Consider the following 17,770-nt stretch of genomic DNA (forward strand, 5'->3'; position numbering starts at 1 on the left):
TTGCTGGGAACACACCTCATCCTCTTGGCCTCAGATTGAGATGCACCACTCATGCCAGATGACGGTTGATGAAAATAAATGATTCAGCTTCTGTATTTAATTTCGTGGCTCAAGTACAGGCCCAGAGGTTGGAAATACTCTACAGAGCGCAGTGAAGCATGTTCTGTTACCATCTGATTTCAGCTGCCTTTCCCTCTCCTTAACTCAGGTGCATTTATGAAGCACGCATAACGGTAAACAACCCTTTGCCTCTCAACATTTGTTTTCGTGTTAACTTTCCAAGGCAGGGGAGCTGAACAAAAGGAAGAGAGGATTCAAGTTCTGGAAATGGAGCCATGCTGAAAATGATGGATGGGGTAGAAGCAAAGGATTATTGTGTCTGCCCCACTAGGTAAACCAGACCAGTAAATCAACTCCACATGAAAGCTAGAATTATTTCTATTGAGGTTGGCTATAATAATAGAATCATGCAAGTGTGATTGTGCTATCCTTCCCCTCCTTCTTATACCCCGGTAAATTAGGGAGGCATCTGCCTGAGCCCCTTCCGAATGTTATCTCATTTTTTGGGACTTAAAAAAAAGTTTCAGCCCATTTTGCCTAGGTAACAGTTCCTGCATGCCTCCTTCAAGATCATCTTCCTTATTCTCTACAGGTTGTCAGACAAAACTGTAGCTGGACAATTATAAGAGATTGTAGGAAGGCTGGGAGAGCAATGGAAGGAATTGTAACGGTACAGTATGTGGGAATGACCTTGAGAGACGAGGGGAAGAGCTGCTGCCTAGGGAAGGTCAGGTAAGAGATGGCATAGCCCTCAGGTGCTTAATGGGCAGAGAAAGAGGCTCAGAAGGGACCCACCCTAGCTTCTCAGACTATAAAGGAAATGGTGGGAGATTTGTACTTTCAGGCTTGTAAGATTCTGTTAATGTAGCCTTACAATAAAGTAGAATTAGCTCATCTGGTCATGTTTCCTGTCTGGTCTGCCTGGGAGGCTGGCAGGAATGTTAGATATAAACAAGAAATGAGAGGTCTATTGGTAGCTTATTTCATAAACAATAACTATGCCCAGTTTGCAAAACACCTGGGAAGAAACAGCTCAAACGTTCCAAGAATTCCCACCTTAATGAATTAACAAATAAATGGAATTTCCTTTTGTAGTTTCAAAGATTTTGTATTTACTCCCATAGAGAATCTTACAGAAGACTATGTTAATTCTTTCTTCCTTGATCTTGCCTAAATATACGGGGCTTGACAATGATATCTGAGAATCTCATCAGTTCTCCAATCAACTGAGGACTGGATTAGTCTACTCAAATTTCCTCATGTTCTGAAATGCATTAACCATTCTATGTCCAGAAAGACATGTATGCAAATGTCTTTCTGGGTAGAAATGAGCAGGCTTAAAATGTCCATTTTCTTCTTAAGATGACATCTATATTCTGTACACTCATGTTAGGGGGGAGGTATTTTATTTTGTGAGCTTTTGCTTTTTCCACTTGTTATTGTTTGTTATTTTCTTTCTTGATATTTGACTGATGTTCTGATTGTTTCAATTTTAAAAAAAAACGTGGGGGGAGACACCCCAGCAGGAATCAACTGGCATCACTGGAAATTGGAATTTTGCTGCAGCAGACTTTTTGGTTGCTCGAACCATGCAATCTCTCTCCACAGATCACAGGACAAGACATTCTCTATCAGATCATCTGTTGTTGTACCATCTCTGCTGTTTGTCAGCTTGGTTTCAAAACATGCTGGATCTGATCTTTGAATTATTTCATCCTCTGGGTCTATAAAGTCCAAGATTCATTTGTCTGGCAAAAAAGTGGCCTGAATGTAGGGTATTATATTTAGGGTGGAAGATTATAGGGGACCTATACAAAACTGGGTATTTTGGGGTTGGAAATATCTTATCGGAGAAGGACTTGGGTGTGGTCATTGACAACCAACTGAACATGAGCCAGCAGTTTGAGCCAGCTGCTGGAAGAACTAACTCAGTTCTGAGCTGCATCAGAAGATGCATTGTATCATAGATGTGTGAAGCCCTTATTCCTCTCTACTCTGCACCGGAGAGACCATACCTGGAATACTGTGTATGATTCTGGGCACCCCCATTTCTAGAAGGGTACTGACAAGTTAGAACAGATTTAGAGAACAAGAACAAAGATGATATGGGGACCTGAGGGCATTAGGACCTGAGGAGAGGCTGAAGGAATCTGGGATGTTCCATTTGGATTTCGTTAAACAGCTTTCTGGAATGTCTTTCAATTCTTCGGTAAGATGCAAAATAGAAACGTTCATCAGGTTTTTGTCTGGAGCAATTACCAGCGCCCCCTTTGCATCTGAACTGGAGTTGTACTCTCAACTAAGAACTGATATAACAATGCCTGCTAAACATACTTGAAAGCGTGCAGGGTGAGAAAAAAGACCAGCTTTCAGACTTTTCAGTTAATGGATAATGAACCAGCAGATATTGACTTTCGGCTAATGTTAAAACTTCAAAACATTCCCACACAATGAAACTTGCATTTCACAGCAAGTGGAATGGATTCCTGCAAGGAAAGTTCAAATGAAACTGACTAACTTCACAAGGTTGTTGTAGAAAAGATTTAATTTGATTGCGAAATTCAGTGAAGGACCAAAACCTCTTTACAGTATTATATAATATAACTCAATGAACTATATTAAGTTTGCCAAGGTTGCACAATTTATCAGATGTCTTCATTTTCATGGGAGCTTTGCATGGAGCTTCCCATCTCCTGGCATTGGAAAGTCTACTTATATTCAGGAACTGATGACATCAGATACTGTCTCAAAAATTATCACACCTGTTTTTATTATTTTTTGCTATTTTTAGGGACTAATAACCTGATCCTTTATTGAATAAACATCCTCCAAGCCTGTATCTTATATGTAGCTGAAGAAATGAGCTCTGGCTCACAAAAGCTTATGCCTCTTAATGAAGTGCGTTATTCAGAAAAAGGGCTACCAAACGCCTTCTGACTTATTTACTTATTTGATGTATATAGCTGCCCACTTTTACATGACTCTGCAGCTTACAATAAAACAGATAAAAACCACAAAATGCACTGTATAAAATCAATGAAAATAAAAACACACAGCAGCTGGGCATAATCCAACCTATAGTCCATACAACCAGGATACGTGCTCTAATGCATGCCCAGGGCCCCACGCTTGGGCACAAAGCCACATTTTCAAGGCCATACAAAAGGCCAACAGGGACAGGGCTAATCTAATCTCAGGGGGAAGGGTGTTCCAAAGGGCCGATGCCATGGCAGAAAAGGCTCTCCTTCTGGGCCCCACCAACCGACACTCCCTAGCTGATGATACCCGGAGCATGCCCTTCTCCCAGATTGGGTAGGACAGGTAGAAACAATTGGGGAGAGACAGTCACATAAGTAACCTGGTCCTAAGCCATGAAGGGCTTTAAAGGTGACAACCAGCACTTTGAATTGCACCCAGGAGCACACCAGAAGGCAATGCAGCTCACAGAGGGGTGTCACATGTGCCAAGTGACTGGCACCAGTAACTGCCAGTGCCACCACATTCTGCACCAGTTGAAGCTTTTGAATACTCTTCAAGGGCAGCCCCACATAAAACACATTGCAGTAGTCCAATCTGGAGGTCACAAGAGCATGAGTGATTGTGAGAAGGCCCCCCCAGCCCAGAAACGGGTGCAACTGATGCACAGCCCTAAGGTGTGCAAAGGCCCTCCTGGCCACGGCTGCCACTTGCTCTTCGAGCAGGAGTCCTAAGTCTAAGAGGATCCCCAGACTGCACACCAGAACTAGAGACTTAAATTTTAAGCAAACAACAAGAGAAGTTTAGAAATTCAAGAAGCAGATCTGTACATTCAGGGCAATTCTATTGCTCTTATACAGAGAATAAGAAATAATGAATGGACTTAGTTATTATTTAACAATTTATCCAAGTTTGTTATGGTAAAGGAGCTGGGAAGGGAAGAAACAACTCAAATTAAAAAAACAAACACTGAAATGAACCCAGGAATGTCATTGATATTATATGAAAATTAAACTATATCTTGTTCCGGCCCAGTCAATTCTGGGAGTTTTCTGAAGCAGCATTCTAATCTTTTAATCTTGAAATAGTGCAATCTTCACAGAAAATCTTAACACACAATCCAGAATATTTGAGCTAAATTTTATCCAGGTATTTTTGCACCAAGGTGTTTGCTAATCTACTAATTGTTTGGCATGAATATGTAAAGTAACACCACATTTGGGGCCACTGAGACAATGTCTCCATGCTACTTTAGTGTAGGCTTAAACAAATGTCAACACCCCCAGCTATTGCAAAATAACTTCCTAACAGTAATGTAATGCCCTATTTCCCTTGCTGAAAAGCAATGGTGGGTGACACTGAACCACTGTGGTCTGAGGCTTACAATTTTTCTGTAATAACCTGTTCCAGTTCAGATGTCACTGCATATTCTCCAAATGTTAAATAACTTGGGGGTCGCAAATAGGCAACAAATCTATCTCATTCCTTCTTTTCTCTCTCATTAGTTTCCTTACTCCTTGCACAGTAAGCTGGAACCATAGCGGGGTGCTGTCCTTCCAGCAAAGCCAATATCTTGGAAGAAATATCTTGGAAGCTTCCAATATCTTGGAAGCCAATTTTCTTCGGAAGAAATCAACCACTGAAACATCAGCTATACGGCCATTAAATCTTTGCATAAAGAACTTTCACAGAATAGAATCCACTACCTCATGAAACAATGTGTACCATGAAAACAGTCCTCCTAAGACAGGCAGATCTTGAGGACTTTGCTTATCTCTTTAAATGAGTCATGCCAGCTACAGGATCTGCTCTTTGATCATGCTCCCATCTACTTGGTGAAGTCAAGCAAACCAATGGAGGAATAAGACTGAAAGGGCAGTGCTTGACATTCTTCAATTAAAAGGGCAGGCCAAGGTTTCTGAAGCATGATCTGGCTACAAAAAACACACACACACACACTACATAAATCATGCTAGACAAACAAGGCATCGAAGGAAGAACTCATGCTTTGTGGTGCTAAATTTGTAGGGATCCCTTGCAGCACATTGATTCTCACAGCGACTCCATGTGGCAAAGAAGTGGTATGAATGTATATTCTTGCTAAGAGTGAACACTGATTTTATGGCACGTAATCAACCACCTAGTATGCCAAGCACTGCATACACACAAACAAAGATTTATAATAAAGTAGAAAGAGAAATAAAATACGTACATTTCACCCATGCATGGACTGATACTGAAGCTGCCCAAATGCCTGTGAAAAGTTTCTCTAATACAGGGCAGAATAAAACATCAGTGTTTCTTTGTGGTTCCACAAAAATCCAGACTTGAGCAGCTGCCTCAAACACTCATCCTTGTCGATAAATATCCCTTCCTAATGAATTGTTGGCTACAAAGGGAAGGGGACTGGGAGAGAGGAAGCAGACCAAATTGTAACACTAGAAGCTGATGGACCATTTGCTCATGACTCCCTTGTGGGATCATCACTCCTGCAGATGCAAGAAAATCTGCCACAATTGCATGACACCCTGCTTCCATTAAACTCTCAGACGAGATGCAAAGTTTCATGTCTTTTACAATGAACACAGAGAGAATGAATGTGAAAGACAACTGCAAAGCTGGGTGTGGGTGGTATATTGAAGGCATGGGACCATGACCTGTGGCCTGAGAATCACAAATAGGCCACCTTCTAAAGTCCTTTTGTGCTGACCACAGCCCCATCCACAGTGCCGCTGATTTTCTACACGTTAAAATTACACTGAATGGATTTAACATTGATTAAAATAGAAAGGAGAAAATCGGGTTATAAGAAAAAAGTTTTTACTCCACACATGTCCACCTTCTGCTTTAACTACTCCTACTTCCACCTTGTTCCCTTGTTCCTTGCCTCCGTTCCCACCCACCCACCCCCCAAAAACAACCCACAGCCTGACAGATCTAGCTTCAGCTTTGGGAAGCTCTACAGTCTTTCCAGACTGTTCACCAGGCAAGATGGCTCTCCCAGCTCTCCATCAATAGATCCCTACAAGCATTCCTAAGACAATCCAATGATGACTGAATTCATATTTTGCTGAGCAGGGCCGACTCAAGACATTTTACAGCCTAAGGGGATCCAACAACTGGTGGTTTGCCTTCCTACCTAAAACATGACACACAAAACTCACAACCAGCCAAGTTACTTAGCACATGGCACAGAAAACCCCAGAGATGCTTCTCTGCATCTGCAGCAATCATAACGAATTAAGTAAATGACAGTTTGCTAACCTGACATCCAAATCTGCTACCCAAGGAAACTGTTCTACTTTCCTTAACAACAAGACTGCCTTGCTCTCAAAAAGCCCTGAATGTTTTTTGAGGAAACCACTAACATCTTTGCCAGTATGGGATGGAAGGATTTAGGCCACTTCTGGATGTTCCTACAATGTATTTATGAAGAGTTTGAGCTGAATTTCTGCAGTCCACCACACCACAAACAACCAAAAGAGTTGGGTTGGCACAGTATGCTAAATCACCTCCCCCCCAAAAAAACCTAAACATAATTAACAGCAATCAAGCTTTGTATCATTTGTGAATGCAGCTGCTAGGTCTTAAACTCACTTGGTTGCGTGTGCTGTACAAACAGTCTACAAGTATCTCCCTTGAGTTGGAGAAAGAAGACTGGCATGGTGGGGAAAAACACAGGTAGGGAAATCCACGTCCATCTACCCCATCCTTGTTCACACTGGTCCATGAAAGGATTCAACCCACTTGACCAAACCTTCCATAAACCAATAGATAAACAGAAAAAAACAGGCATGTTGGTATCACAGTTACCTTCTTGCTCCTCTGTGGTATTCTCGCCATTTTCTGCAGATTCCTGTCTCCCGACACACCAATACATTCTGGGCTCTTGACAGAAAGTTTTAAGCCATCAACAGTCCAACACATCTAATATCTGAAACATTGTCTGCAAAGCCAGGTTAGCATATCCACCTTCAAAGCACCACGCTATTCATCACAGCTCAGAAGAGAATGGCTCTGTTTTAAAAAAAGAAACAAAGACAATAATCTAAATTAAATTTCCTTTATTAAACAAATCAACAGAAAATAGTAACAGTGATAGTTAAAGAAATATTTTTAAAAAATGCAAACCTAGTTTAATTTTTCCAGTTGCATGGGATTTAATACTACACTTTCTCTAAGTTATTTTATCCCCATGGATTCTGTTCCTGGAAATCATTTTTACTGTACAGTATTAATATTAATACATTGTAATTATTTGGTTTTCCTGTATTCCTGTATGGGTTTTATACTCTATAGCTGCTGAAATAATTTAAATATTTACTTCCAGTGTATGTGAACTCACATGGAACCTGTAGGACCTTGGGTTAAAAATCAGAATAAATATGCTAAGAATTATGATGTAGAAAGGAAACAACAGGATAAATTAGGCTGGATATTCTTATTTATTGCATATGAAATTTCAAAAAGTAGAGTTTTAATAGAAGAGAATATATGTAGCTCAGGGTTGAACTGTGGAGTTCTTGGAGATTGGTTGTTGGCTTGCAGATGTTTCATTACCCCACTAGGTAATATCATGCAGATGGTAGAAACATCTGCAAGTCAACAACCAAGCTCAAGCAAACTCAGAGAGCACCAAGAACTCCAGAGTAGAGTTTTGCAGATAAGGGTTTGGAAATTAATTATCAAAAATCAATTCTCAAATGTTGTATTTTTCATTCATGAGAAGCCAGGATTTGCCAATCAATTCAAAATCCAAGACTATTTCATTTGGAGCTTCTATATCATCTTCCTTCCAAAACTGGAATTTAATTTTAATTAAAAATTATTTTTTAAAAAAAGCAATGAATAATCTCTTTTACATTTTAAGATGCCACTGAACTTTCACAACTGGGAGCATTCATCAGTCTTCCTGGGACCCAGCAGAGTAAGCTAATCTCAAAAACAGCTAGGCAGTTTTAAATCTGAAAAAAAGTGTTTCAAATTCGCTAAACTTGTTTTGCTTTGTTCCCTTATTTTTCCATACTCATACATATATGTATACAAAAATATATACATACCAAGTAATAACACGATGGCGACTTTACTAAATTTAGCTTAAGACCGAAACCCTTATTATAAAACAAATATCTTGATGTATGCACTTCCTTTATTTTTTCATTTCATTTACCATGTTAATTTTGAAGAAAAAGTCAAATTATCAAAATGCTTGTAACATTAACATCCGAAACTGTATTTAATACTGATAGAACATCCACTTTTTTCTCTTAACTATACTCATTACTCTAACTCACCTAAAGGCTCTGAAAATGTGGTTCTTCCAGCAACCTTGGGGATCCCATGGGGAGCCTGCGTGATGGTTATATTGTGTTTAGATGGGTGTTCTCCCACAATCTTGCTTTCAATATCTTATTTATCTTGTTTTTATTTATTTTTTAAAATGTTTTAATAGTTGTGATATTATTATTATTTATTAAATTTATATCACCGCCCATCTCCCCCAATGGGGGACTCTGGGTGGTTTACAATAAAATCGATATTGTTTTAACTATTGGTTGTACACTGCCCAGAGTCACGTTTAATGAGATGGGAGGCTATATAAAAGTGTTAATTAATTAAATGAATACATACATGCATAACACAGTTCTGTATTAATACTTTATGGATAGATCTTTAGCTTCTTCAAATGCCACTCATTTAATTACTATTTTGTACATTCTTTGTTTGATTACCTTAGCAACGTTATATTTTTCGGTTGTACTTCATCCTACTGTATCTTCTGGCTCTTATACTTTGCCAATAAAATATTTGAAAGCCAACAAATAAATAAAAAATTTGGAAATCCATACAGCCTAGCGTTCACTGAAACAAGAAGTATTTCAAAATAAGTCAAAGGCAAATCACTTCTGCCACACCACTGAGAAAACTACATGGATGATTCCTGTTCAAGCCCAAGGGTCACGAAAGACTGGATCTTTTCTAAAGCTGCCCTTCAATCTTAAAAGCAAACCTCTAAGAATCGATTGAATAGGTGGCCTGCAATTATTTTTGCAGAGAACCAATAAAAATATGAAGTGTTTGCCATCCACTTAGGGAGTGCTGCTTCTGCATTTCCCACTGCCACTGAGCTCCTACACTTCCCCTTTCCATTATGCAAATGCCAGCACACTTCATCAGACAGCAGAGCAACTGCTCAGAGGCTCAAAGGGTATGCAGCTCTTGGTTCTTCAGGCAGCCTTGCCAGGCCATGAACATTTGCAGGGCAAGATGCTTCAAATGTCAAGCTTAAAAGAACTCAAAGTTATTCCCCGTAGGTGAAAGGTGAAGGGTCCCCTGTGCAAGCACTAAGTCATGTCTGACCCTTTGAGAGGATGCTGCTTTTGCAACATTTTCTTGGCAGACTATAGTGGGGTGGATGCCATTTCACTAAGTTCTTTCTCTTGGTTTTGGCCAGGGAGAGCAATCTGCAGCCCTCAAACTATTTTTCAGTAACTCCCAAACAACTTCTAACCACAGTAGCTTAAAACTGATGGCAGTTTCCTGCCATTTGGAGATGCACAACAGTCACAAACTGGTCATGCAAGCCTTAAATAGGATTACTATAGTTCAGAAAACAAAGAAGCCCCTTTAAACTCTCCCCCAGTTCAAAGGGAAAAAAACAGAAAGTCCTGAACTTATCCATTTTGCACCAGAATCCCCCCTCCCCAATGTGATATGTGGCCCTTGGCCATCACCCCTGGATTTGGGGAAGGAGCAAGGCTTCCCCAACCTGGTGCCCTCCAGACCTTTGGCATGAACTTCCCAAACCCTTCAGCTAACAAAATGGCCAATGAGAGTTAGCAATAAGAGGACAGTCCTTTCTGGTTCTGGCATGCTTTTTGTCGAACGCTGTCCCCAGAAAGCCTTGGTTGGCGCCCACATTATGATCTTCCTAGATAAAAAGCTTTTTATTTTTCCAGGTACTTAGCAATCCATTGCAGATCCTGAATACTGCTTTACTGAAAATGTTATCAAGTGTCATCAAATATTAATGAATATTTTTGCCAGTGTTTATCTGTGTAAATAACATGGCTGTTTCAATCCATCCAGAGAACTGTAGCTGTCTGGCAATTTAAAAATGTAATAAAATACATGCACACACACTCACATGTGCAAATCTGGAGGGTGCCAGATGAGAGACGCTGTTCAATAGGATGCCCAACAAGGTTTACACATTCACAGCTTTGAAAAACTCCATCTTGGAATTACTTTTACTGTAAATCAGGCCAAAATGTGTAGGAAATAAATGTAGCTGGGCATCTTCTCCAGAGTGACCTAATTTGTGCAGCAAAATGGAAGATATTGCCTTGAAAATGACATGCAGGTCATGTTGTAAGTTGCTCAGATGCATTTTTGGTCGTCCTATGTACAAGTAATTTGATAGGAATGCCCTACTGAACATCTTGATGCTCATCAAGGAATAAGTGACAGCCAGCTTTGACTTCTATTGGGCTAAAATCTGTAAACAGTCTGTACAAATAAGCACCACTTCCAAGAGGATTCGACCAGTGTGTGTTTGTATTTGCAGCTGCTGGTGATTCAGAACAACACAAGCATGACATCTGCCCTAGGTCAACTCCATTTTTCCAAAGTGCCAGTGTGTGCTGTGGTGCTTTGCATTAGAGAGAGGAGAAAATGAAGAAACCAGGCAGAGGCTACACAGAAATGAAGCAAGCTGCAGCTGTCTGGACACTCTTCCCAAACCACCACAGAACCCTCTGAAAGTGTGGCAGGAAGTGGGAAGGCCCAGTTGGCCCAGGGAGGAAGTGTAGGAGCCTAGACTGTGTACATGCAAAGGTCAGCCACAATAAATTTCCATTCCTTAGCACTGGAGTAGAGCATGGAGACCAATGCCTGATGTGGAAGAACATGGTCACCACCACCTTTAGCACGATGGGTATCTCCATCTTTAGCATCTGCCCACGTTGATAGAAATTCACATGCATTTTGCTGCCTTTACAGGTCCTGCAAACTGCCAAAATACAAGAAAAAGATGGAGACCTCTAAAGATCCACAGATATTGGTGAGGCTTAGTAGCCAGCCATAAATTCTTGTAGCCTCTGATACTCTTTTCTACTGTGACCAGCATGAAGAGAGTGGGAGACAAATTCAAGCCAAGAGTGGAAAACATATGTAGTTCAGGGTTGAACTATTGGATACTTGGTGTTCTCTGACATGCTACCTAGTCTAGTAATGAAACATCTGCAAGAAAACAATCAAGGTCAGAGAACACTAAGAACCCAGAAGACTAAACCTTTTACCTATGCAAGTTATGGGCAATTTAAGTAACAATGGTCTCCCTGCTCAAAAACGAATTCTGCTGTTTCCTGTGTCTTTGAAAAGTTGCAGAAGAGAAGAGCCCCCTCCAAGCCCCAGCACAGCAAAGGGGATTCCTGCTTCCCCAGGGGCTGGAAAGTATATTTGGGGCTGCCAAGCTGCTCAGACAAGAGAGTTGCAAATGATTTGGGCATATTTTTGTCCTAAAACAAAGATGGGAAAGCTTTGAAGTTGTCAACGGCATTGAGCCCAATGGGGATTCTCATTTTTTTCCCCTTTTTTGGGCACGGATTAAGCCAATTTTAAGTTTCATGCTGCAGTTCCATTGCACTGCACCAACAAGGTAGGGAAAGCATGCAAAGTGTGGCTTCCCATATTCTTTAACCCCTCTTGTGATAGTGGCCAATAAAAGAGTCTGAATAAACTGCATACACATAACATTCTAGGTAATGAAGTAACACGATGGATTTGAGTGGCTGTTTCTGTTCTCTCCTTGTGTTCCATCTCTGCTTGCTGGGAAAGTGTATATTGGGGAATAGGGGGCAGGCTGTCCCCTACTTCACATGACCAGAGGGAGGACAGGAGAAGGCTTAGAATGGAGCAGTCAACAACTTTCTGAGCTACTGCTCAACGCCTCTGCCCTAGGGAAGCAATGGAGAAATTGGGGAGAAATGCTTTTCTCCACTTTCTCTGGCTAGATGCGACCCAGTTCAAACCCAATCTTTCTTTTGCCAGCTTCTCTCCCCTCCCCAAATTTGGTCCAGTTCTTCTTGATCTTCAGAGTTTTTCTGCTAACGGACAGAGTCCCAAGCCCCTTTACGTAGTTTCTTTCCAACATTATTTGGGCTGGAAACAATACAATCCATGCCGACAATTGGGAAGGAAGTCTGAAGCCTGCCAGTGGGACAGGGCTTTGATCACCCACCCCAAATGAGAGTCAAACTGGAATTCTTTCAGCTCCACCTCCCTGTTAACAATTTAAAATTCTGTTTCATTGTTTAGCAGACCATTTACGGGTCTGGTTGCCATCTCCTTTTATTGCTGTTCCAGTACTTTATCAGATAAAATATTAGCACACAGAACTGAAGTAACGGAAGCTTTTCCTGGAAAAGTAATAAAATGCAGAAAACCCCAGTGCTTCATTTAAGTCTATCAAACTGCTACTAAAGGAGTGGACCCAAACTCCATCACAAGGTAACTTAAGGGTTTTCAAAAAGGAGGCATCAGCACCCACCCATCCCTTGTTAACCTACTTTTTCTGGTTTGAGGTGAAAAGGTTTGTCACATCAAGGTTAGTAGGAATGTGAATTTATGGTGACCAAAAATCAGGAGTCTGGTAGCACCTTTTCAGACTAAAATGTTTTGCTATAGCTCACAAAAGCCTTTTTAATAAAATTTGTTGCAGGTAGTCCTCGACTTACGATCACAATTGGGACCAGAACCTCCAACACTAAGTGGGGTGGTCATTAAGTGAGTCATGCCTGATTTTATGGCTGTTTTTGCCATGGCTGTGAAGCAAATCATCGCCATTGTTAAGTGATATGGTCATTAAGCAAATCTGGCTTCCCCCACTGACTTTGCTTGTTGAAAGCTGGCTGGGAAGGTCACAAATGGCAATTACGTGATGCCAGGATACTGCAACCATCATAAATACATGCCAGTTGCCAAATGCCTGAATTTTGATCATGTGACCACAGGGATGCTGCGACAATCATAAGTGCAAGGACTGGTCATAAGTCACTTTTTCCAGCATCATTGCATCTTCAGTCGCTAAACCAACAGTCATAAGTTGAGGACTACCTGTAGCCTGAAAAGGAGTCTGAAAATCAAGACTCCTCCTGATTTTTCAGGACTATAATATTGAACTTTACATAATATTTCTGAATATAAGTTGCTTCATATTAAAGTAGCATAGTACTTAACATTCTGGGCTGGGAGTGGAAAGAGCCAGGTTGAAGTTCCCACTTGACTACTGGGTGACTTTAGGCCTCTCATGCCTGCACAGCCCAACCTACCTCACTGATAAAATCAAGAGTCAGCCCCATAAAAGTCTTAAGCTGTCACAGAAAAGACAGGATATAAATGTAATAAATCATCATCACTGGACTGAGAGCTCCTGAGATGGAAAAGCTATGCTACTTCTCAATTGCTAGGGCAGAAGATCTAGATATATCTACATACCTAGAAATACGCAAAGCTTCCAGGCCACCACATTCCCTGTTAGCCTGTTCCTGAATTCCACCAGGATTCTCCACCCAGGTCAATACATGATTAAAGCATAACAAACTGAATCAATCCATAGAAAAACAATTCAACTTTGGACGCTACGTTTATTAAGAGCAACCAGTAACACAAACCTGTATCTTTATTAAGCAAAAGAGGATTTGAGAAAATGCAGCTGCAATATTAAAGCCACAAAGTCTGCTGCTGTTAAACTCCAAGACTGGAGTGACTAAAGACGTTTGGTGAATTAGTGGTCACGTGCTTATGGGTTCAGGTTACAATATTACAATACTGAAAAATAACTTCAACAGATTCCTCTATTTATATATAATCTAGTTGTTACTCTTACTCAGTGCAATAAATGTATACAGTAGGCCTCTTTCATTAGCACCTTTTTGAAAATAAAGGCCAAAGATTGAGAGAGAAAACCACATCGTGCCTGGGCTCGCATCTCTGTGATTTGTTTGGTTCTGGGTTGGGCAAAGCCAGACATTCTGGTTTATTGAATAATTTACTAAATTATCCATTTGTTTAACAAATTTGCATTTAACAAATTTGCATTTAACAAATTTGAATCAATTTGTTAAATGCAAGTTACAGGTGTAGTTTCATCCAGGCTTTTTCCCATATAATTCCTAGCTTAGAGGAGTTTTTACCAACCCCAAGATCTGTTTGGCAGGGTTACAGAAGGCTAAATTACTATCTTAGCAATCAAGTGATGCCAAGTTTGAGAAAGCAGTGAGCAAACCAACATACACCCCTTGATAAGAAATCCACCCGTTTTTTATCTCATATACATTAAATCACGAGTAACTTTAACGTCTCTGACTCAGGAGACACAGCCTGGAAGTAGAAGGCAGAATTTCCAGGCAAATGTTCAATCTTTCTCACAGTCCAGTTGCAGCCCTGATAAAGGATGCAACTTAACATGATCAGAAGGCAAGGCAGAGTTAGAAGGGGACAAAAGTAAATAAACCAGTCATAGTTGGTATTATGAAAGAGATCATTGTCTCAACTATCTGGAAGAAAAAAACACTTTTATTCTTCGACAGCAGCTAAAGACCTAATTTGCTTCCAACTTGACCAGTCAAGATCAAAGTTTAGAGGACCAAAAGCGCGTAGCATTTCCTTCTCTAACTAACTGGATTGCTCCTGTTGCAAATTCCAGCTTGCTTTCCAGCCATGTTGCTCTAGCCTTTTCTCAGTGCCTTTGTTTCTCAGCCGACACTTACTGTTTTTGAGTTAAATTGCTTTGTTTTTACTTTGTGCTCACTTTGCATTTTTTTAAAAATTGTACTTCTACAAAACTCAGTTCCTCCAAAATGTCCATGCCGGTGTCTCCCTCTTTCTCACTGGTCTGACTTTTCTTAATACTCACAACCTAAATTTTCTCTTAAAAGGAATAGCGCAGAAATGGGTTTACCAATTTATGGGAAGATGAACTCTTTCACTGTGCACAAAATATCCTTTCCTCATGAGAGTCATAAAGCAAAAGCACTGAATCTGTTTATCCTGCAGGAAAGATTTTTTTTTTTCCCTAGCAAACTTCTACAGAATTCAACCTGGATTTCTTGGGAGGTTTATTTTCCTAAAATGATCTGCCTCGGAGAAAGTCTACCCACCACCACCAATATTTTCCTGCAGTCCAATTTGCAAGAATTGCTTCATTTGTTCTGAGCCAGTTCTACAATATACAAGAGTATGCTGGCTAATAAGACACTTAAAAATGCAGACATTATTTTACACCAAGATGTTGCATAGAGGAGGGATAACAATTATTTGCCTTGCCAACTAGTTGAAATGGAAATGTGTAAAGGTAACTAGAGAAAACATCAATATTTCAAATTATTTTTGAACATGCAAAAATATGACTTCCTGAACTGTACTATTTTAGAATCAGATGTGTGCTTAATACACACTCACCCATCCCTGAAATAGCCCCTTAAACGAAGAAATGGAGCATATCAAGAAGCAGCTTGCAATATATTTTACAGTTTCACATCTGTTGGGAAATCCTGAACCCCTGGATATTTAAGCAATGAAACAAGATTTCTGGAGAACAGGTATTTTTTTCCAGCTTTGAGAGGCAGCAAACAAACATGCAGTTTGCAAAGAACATTTGGAAGCTATTGTTGGTCTTAATCATACTTGGAGTAGGCCTAAGGAAATCTATGAGGTTTAGAAACATAATGACTTACTAAATCCCACTCAAACCACTAGTTTACTCAACAGAGCTACTTGGACATCTCAATAAACCATGATGTTCTGACTCTGATTTAATGAAACTACACTGCCAGGTTGATTCAATATACTAAGGTAGAACCCATATTTGGGCTGCAAAAATCAGGTTAACAACAAGATGGCAGCAAAGAGGTCCAGAAGACTAACTCTTTGCTGCTGTTTAGTGGATCATTTGGATTTTTGCAGCCCAGACATGGGTGCCATAGCTAAGCAAAAAGCAGACACAACACATTATGGGGTTAACCAGAACTTTTAACCATTAACCAGAAGCCTCCACTGAACCTAGGATTTCTTACTTTGTTCACCAAAGGCTCAAAAAGATTTCCTGAAGTTCTGCCCCATTTTTGAAAAATTCCCAAAGCCATTCTGAAAAGATTGTAACTTCTTCCTGCCCTGTCTCTTTAAAAAAAGCAATTCAGCATGCAACTCTGCAAATCCAAAAGTTTTCTTGACTGGAAAATCAAAAAGATGAAAAGAAGCGCTTTGTCTGCATGATTTACAAGTGTCACCACCAGTATGCCTGATATCCTAGAAAAAAACAGAATTACTGTAGCTTTCCCACAAGCTGGGCACTTCCAAACAGGTCCAATTCCGCCTTATGCAACTTTCCAATTACAAGACTGGCTGTCAATCAGCACGTTGCTTTTGGGCGAATGGTTAAGAAGTGTTACACCCAGACGTTACCTGCCAGTTACAGCTGGTAAAACGGAGAGTCGTGGAAGCGAAGGAACAAGGTGGAAAGGAAGAGAAAGTGGAAGTTCCAACCTCCGGGTAAGGCGGAAGAACAGGACCGACTTCACTTCACCTGCCTCAGGGCACGCGAGGCCGACTTAGGAAGATCCGGACGAGCACGCGACGGCAGCAGATACAGAAATCTGGCTCTTCGCTGCATCGGGTGGTCGTCTGGATGTTCGCAGCGCCCAGCCTCTCTTGCCAGAAGCCAGTGTGGCTGGACGGCAGCGGAGAGGTCAAGCCTCGCTGCAGCTTCTGGCAACGGGCAAACCAGCCGCCGGTCCCGCCAGCCTCGCCCAGATGCGCGGGACTCCAGTGAGGGTCAAGGCACGCTGGAGTCCGGCGAATCTGGAGGGTTCGCGCTTCTTCCTTCCTCCCAGTCTGGAGAACCGCGCTCAGCTCCTCCTCCGATCCAAACCACAGACGGCTCCAGCGATCACAATCGTCAATAATCGTGACCGACCGCGCTGACCGCACAGCTTGGCTTCCGCCCTGCGCGCACTTACCGGGGCCTCGCTCCCCGCGCCCTCCATCCGTGCCGGCTTGCGCGGAGCCTCGTCGCCGCCCCGTCCTCGGCGCCTTGGGGCTTTGAAGGGAGCGAAGCGGGGGGCGCGGAAGGGCGATCGCGCGGGGCGCCCACCAGCAGGACGCCCGTCCCTGCCTGCGCGCTGGGGAAACCCGGAGGAGGCGGCGCCGCTCGGCTTCCCCGCCGAAGCAGCCCCGCCACTTCCTCGATTGCCTGGCCGGGGGAGGGGTCTTCCGGCTCGCCGAGGCGGGGCTGAGCTGCCGCCTCCTCCGGCTTCGAGGGCGGCGCGTCGCGGGGATGGGCGCTGCAGCTCCTGGAAGTTCAGCGGAAGGCGAGCCCGGGCGGCGAACCCGGCTGGGTCGGAAGAGGAGCCTGAGCGCGCCCGCCGGCCAGGCTTTCCCGCAAGCGCGCTCCGTCCCTTCCTTTTCGCCATCCCATCCACTCTCTTGAACCGAGGCATCATTTCCGAATTTCTTGGCATCCACGCTCTGTCTCCTTCCTTCCTTCCTTCCCTCCCTCCCTCCCGATGATGATGGAGGACTCCTTCGTTCTGCTTTTATTTCTCCAAACTTGAGTGCCCCCTTTTGCTCCTCAAAGAGCCTACCCGGCGGGAGAACTTCCAGAGTCGGGTAGCCCCGGGGGTATCCACAGGGCAGGGTCAGCCCCCCCCCCCACCGCACTCCTTTAAAATGTAAG

General features: G+C 42.1%; 1 protein-coding gene across 1 annotated transcript in view; it reads right to left on the minus strand.

Annotated features, from left to right (window-relative positions):
• The window catches only part of LRRK1 (leucine rich repeat kinase 1), a 68,177-nt gene extending 61,167 nt beyond the window's left edge, over positions 1-7,010 (minus strand). Inside the window, exon 1 of the mRNA XM_063314289.1 lies at positions 6,850-7,010. Within this exon, the coding sequence (XP_063170359.1) occupies positions 6,850-6,916 (67 nt within the window). The 5' untranslated portion in view covers positions 6,917-7,010. The remainder of the gene's footprint in view (positions 1-6,849) is intronic.
• Between the last annotated feature and the right edge of the window lie 10,760 nt (positions 7,011-17,770).

This window comes from Candoia aspera, chromosome 13 (genome assembly GCF_035149785.1).
Source record: "Candoia aspera isolate rCanAsp1 chromosome 13, rCanAsp1.hap2, whole genome shotgun sequence".
Taxonomy (NCBI): Eukaryota; Metazoa; Chordata; class Lepidosauria; order Squamata; family Boidae; genus Candoia; species Candoia aspera.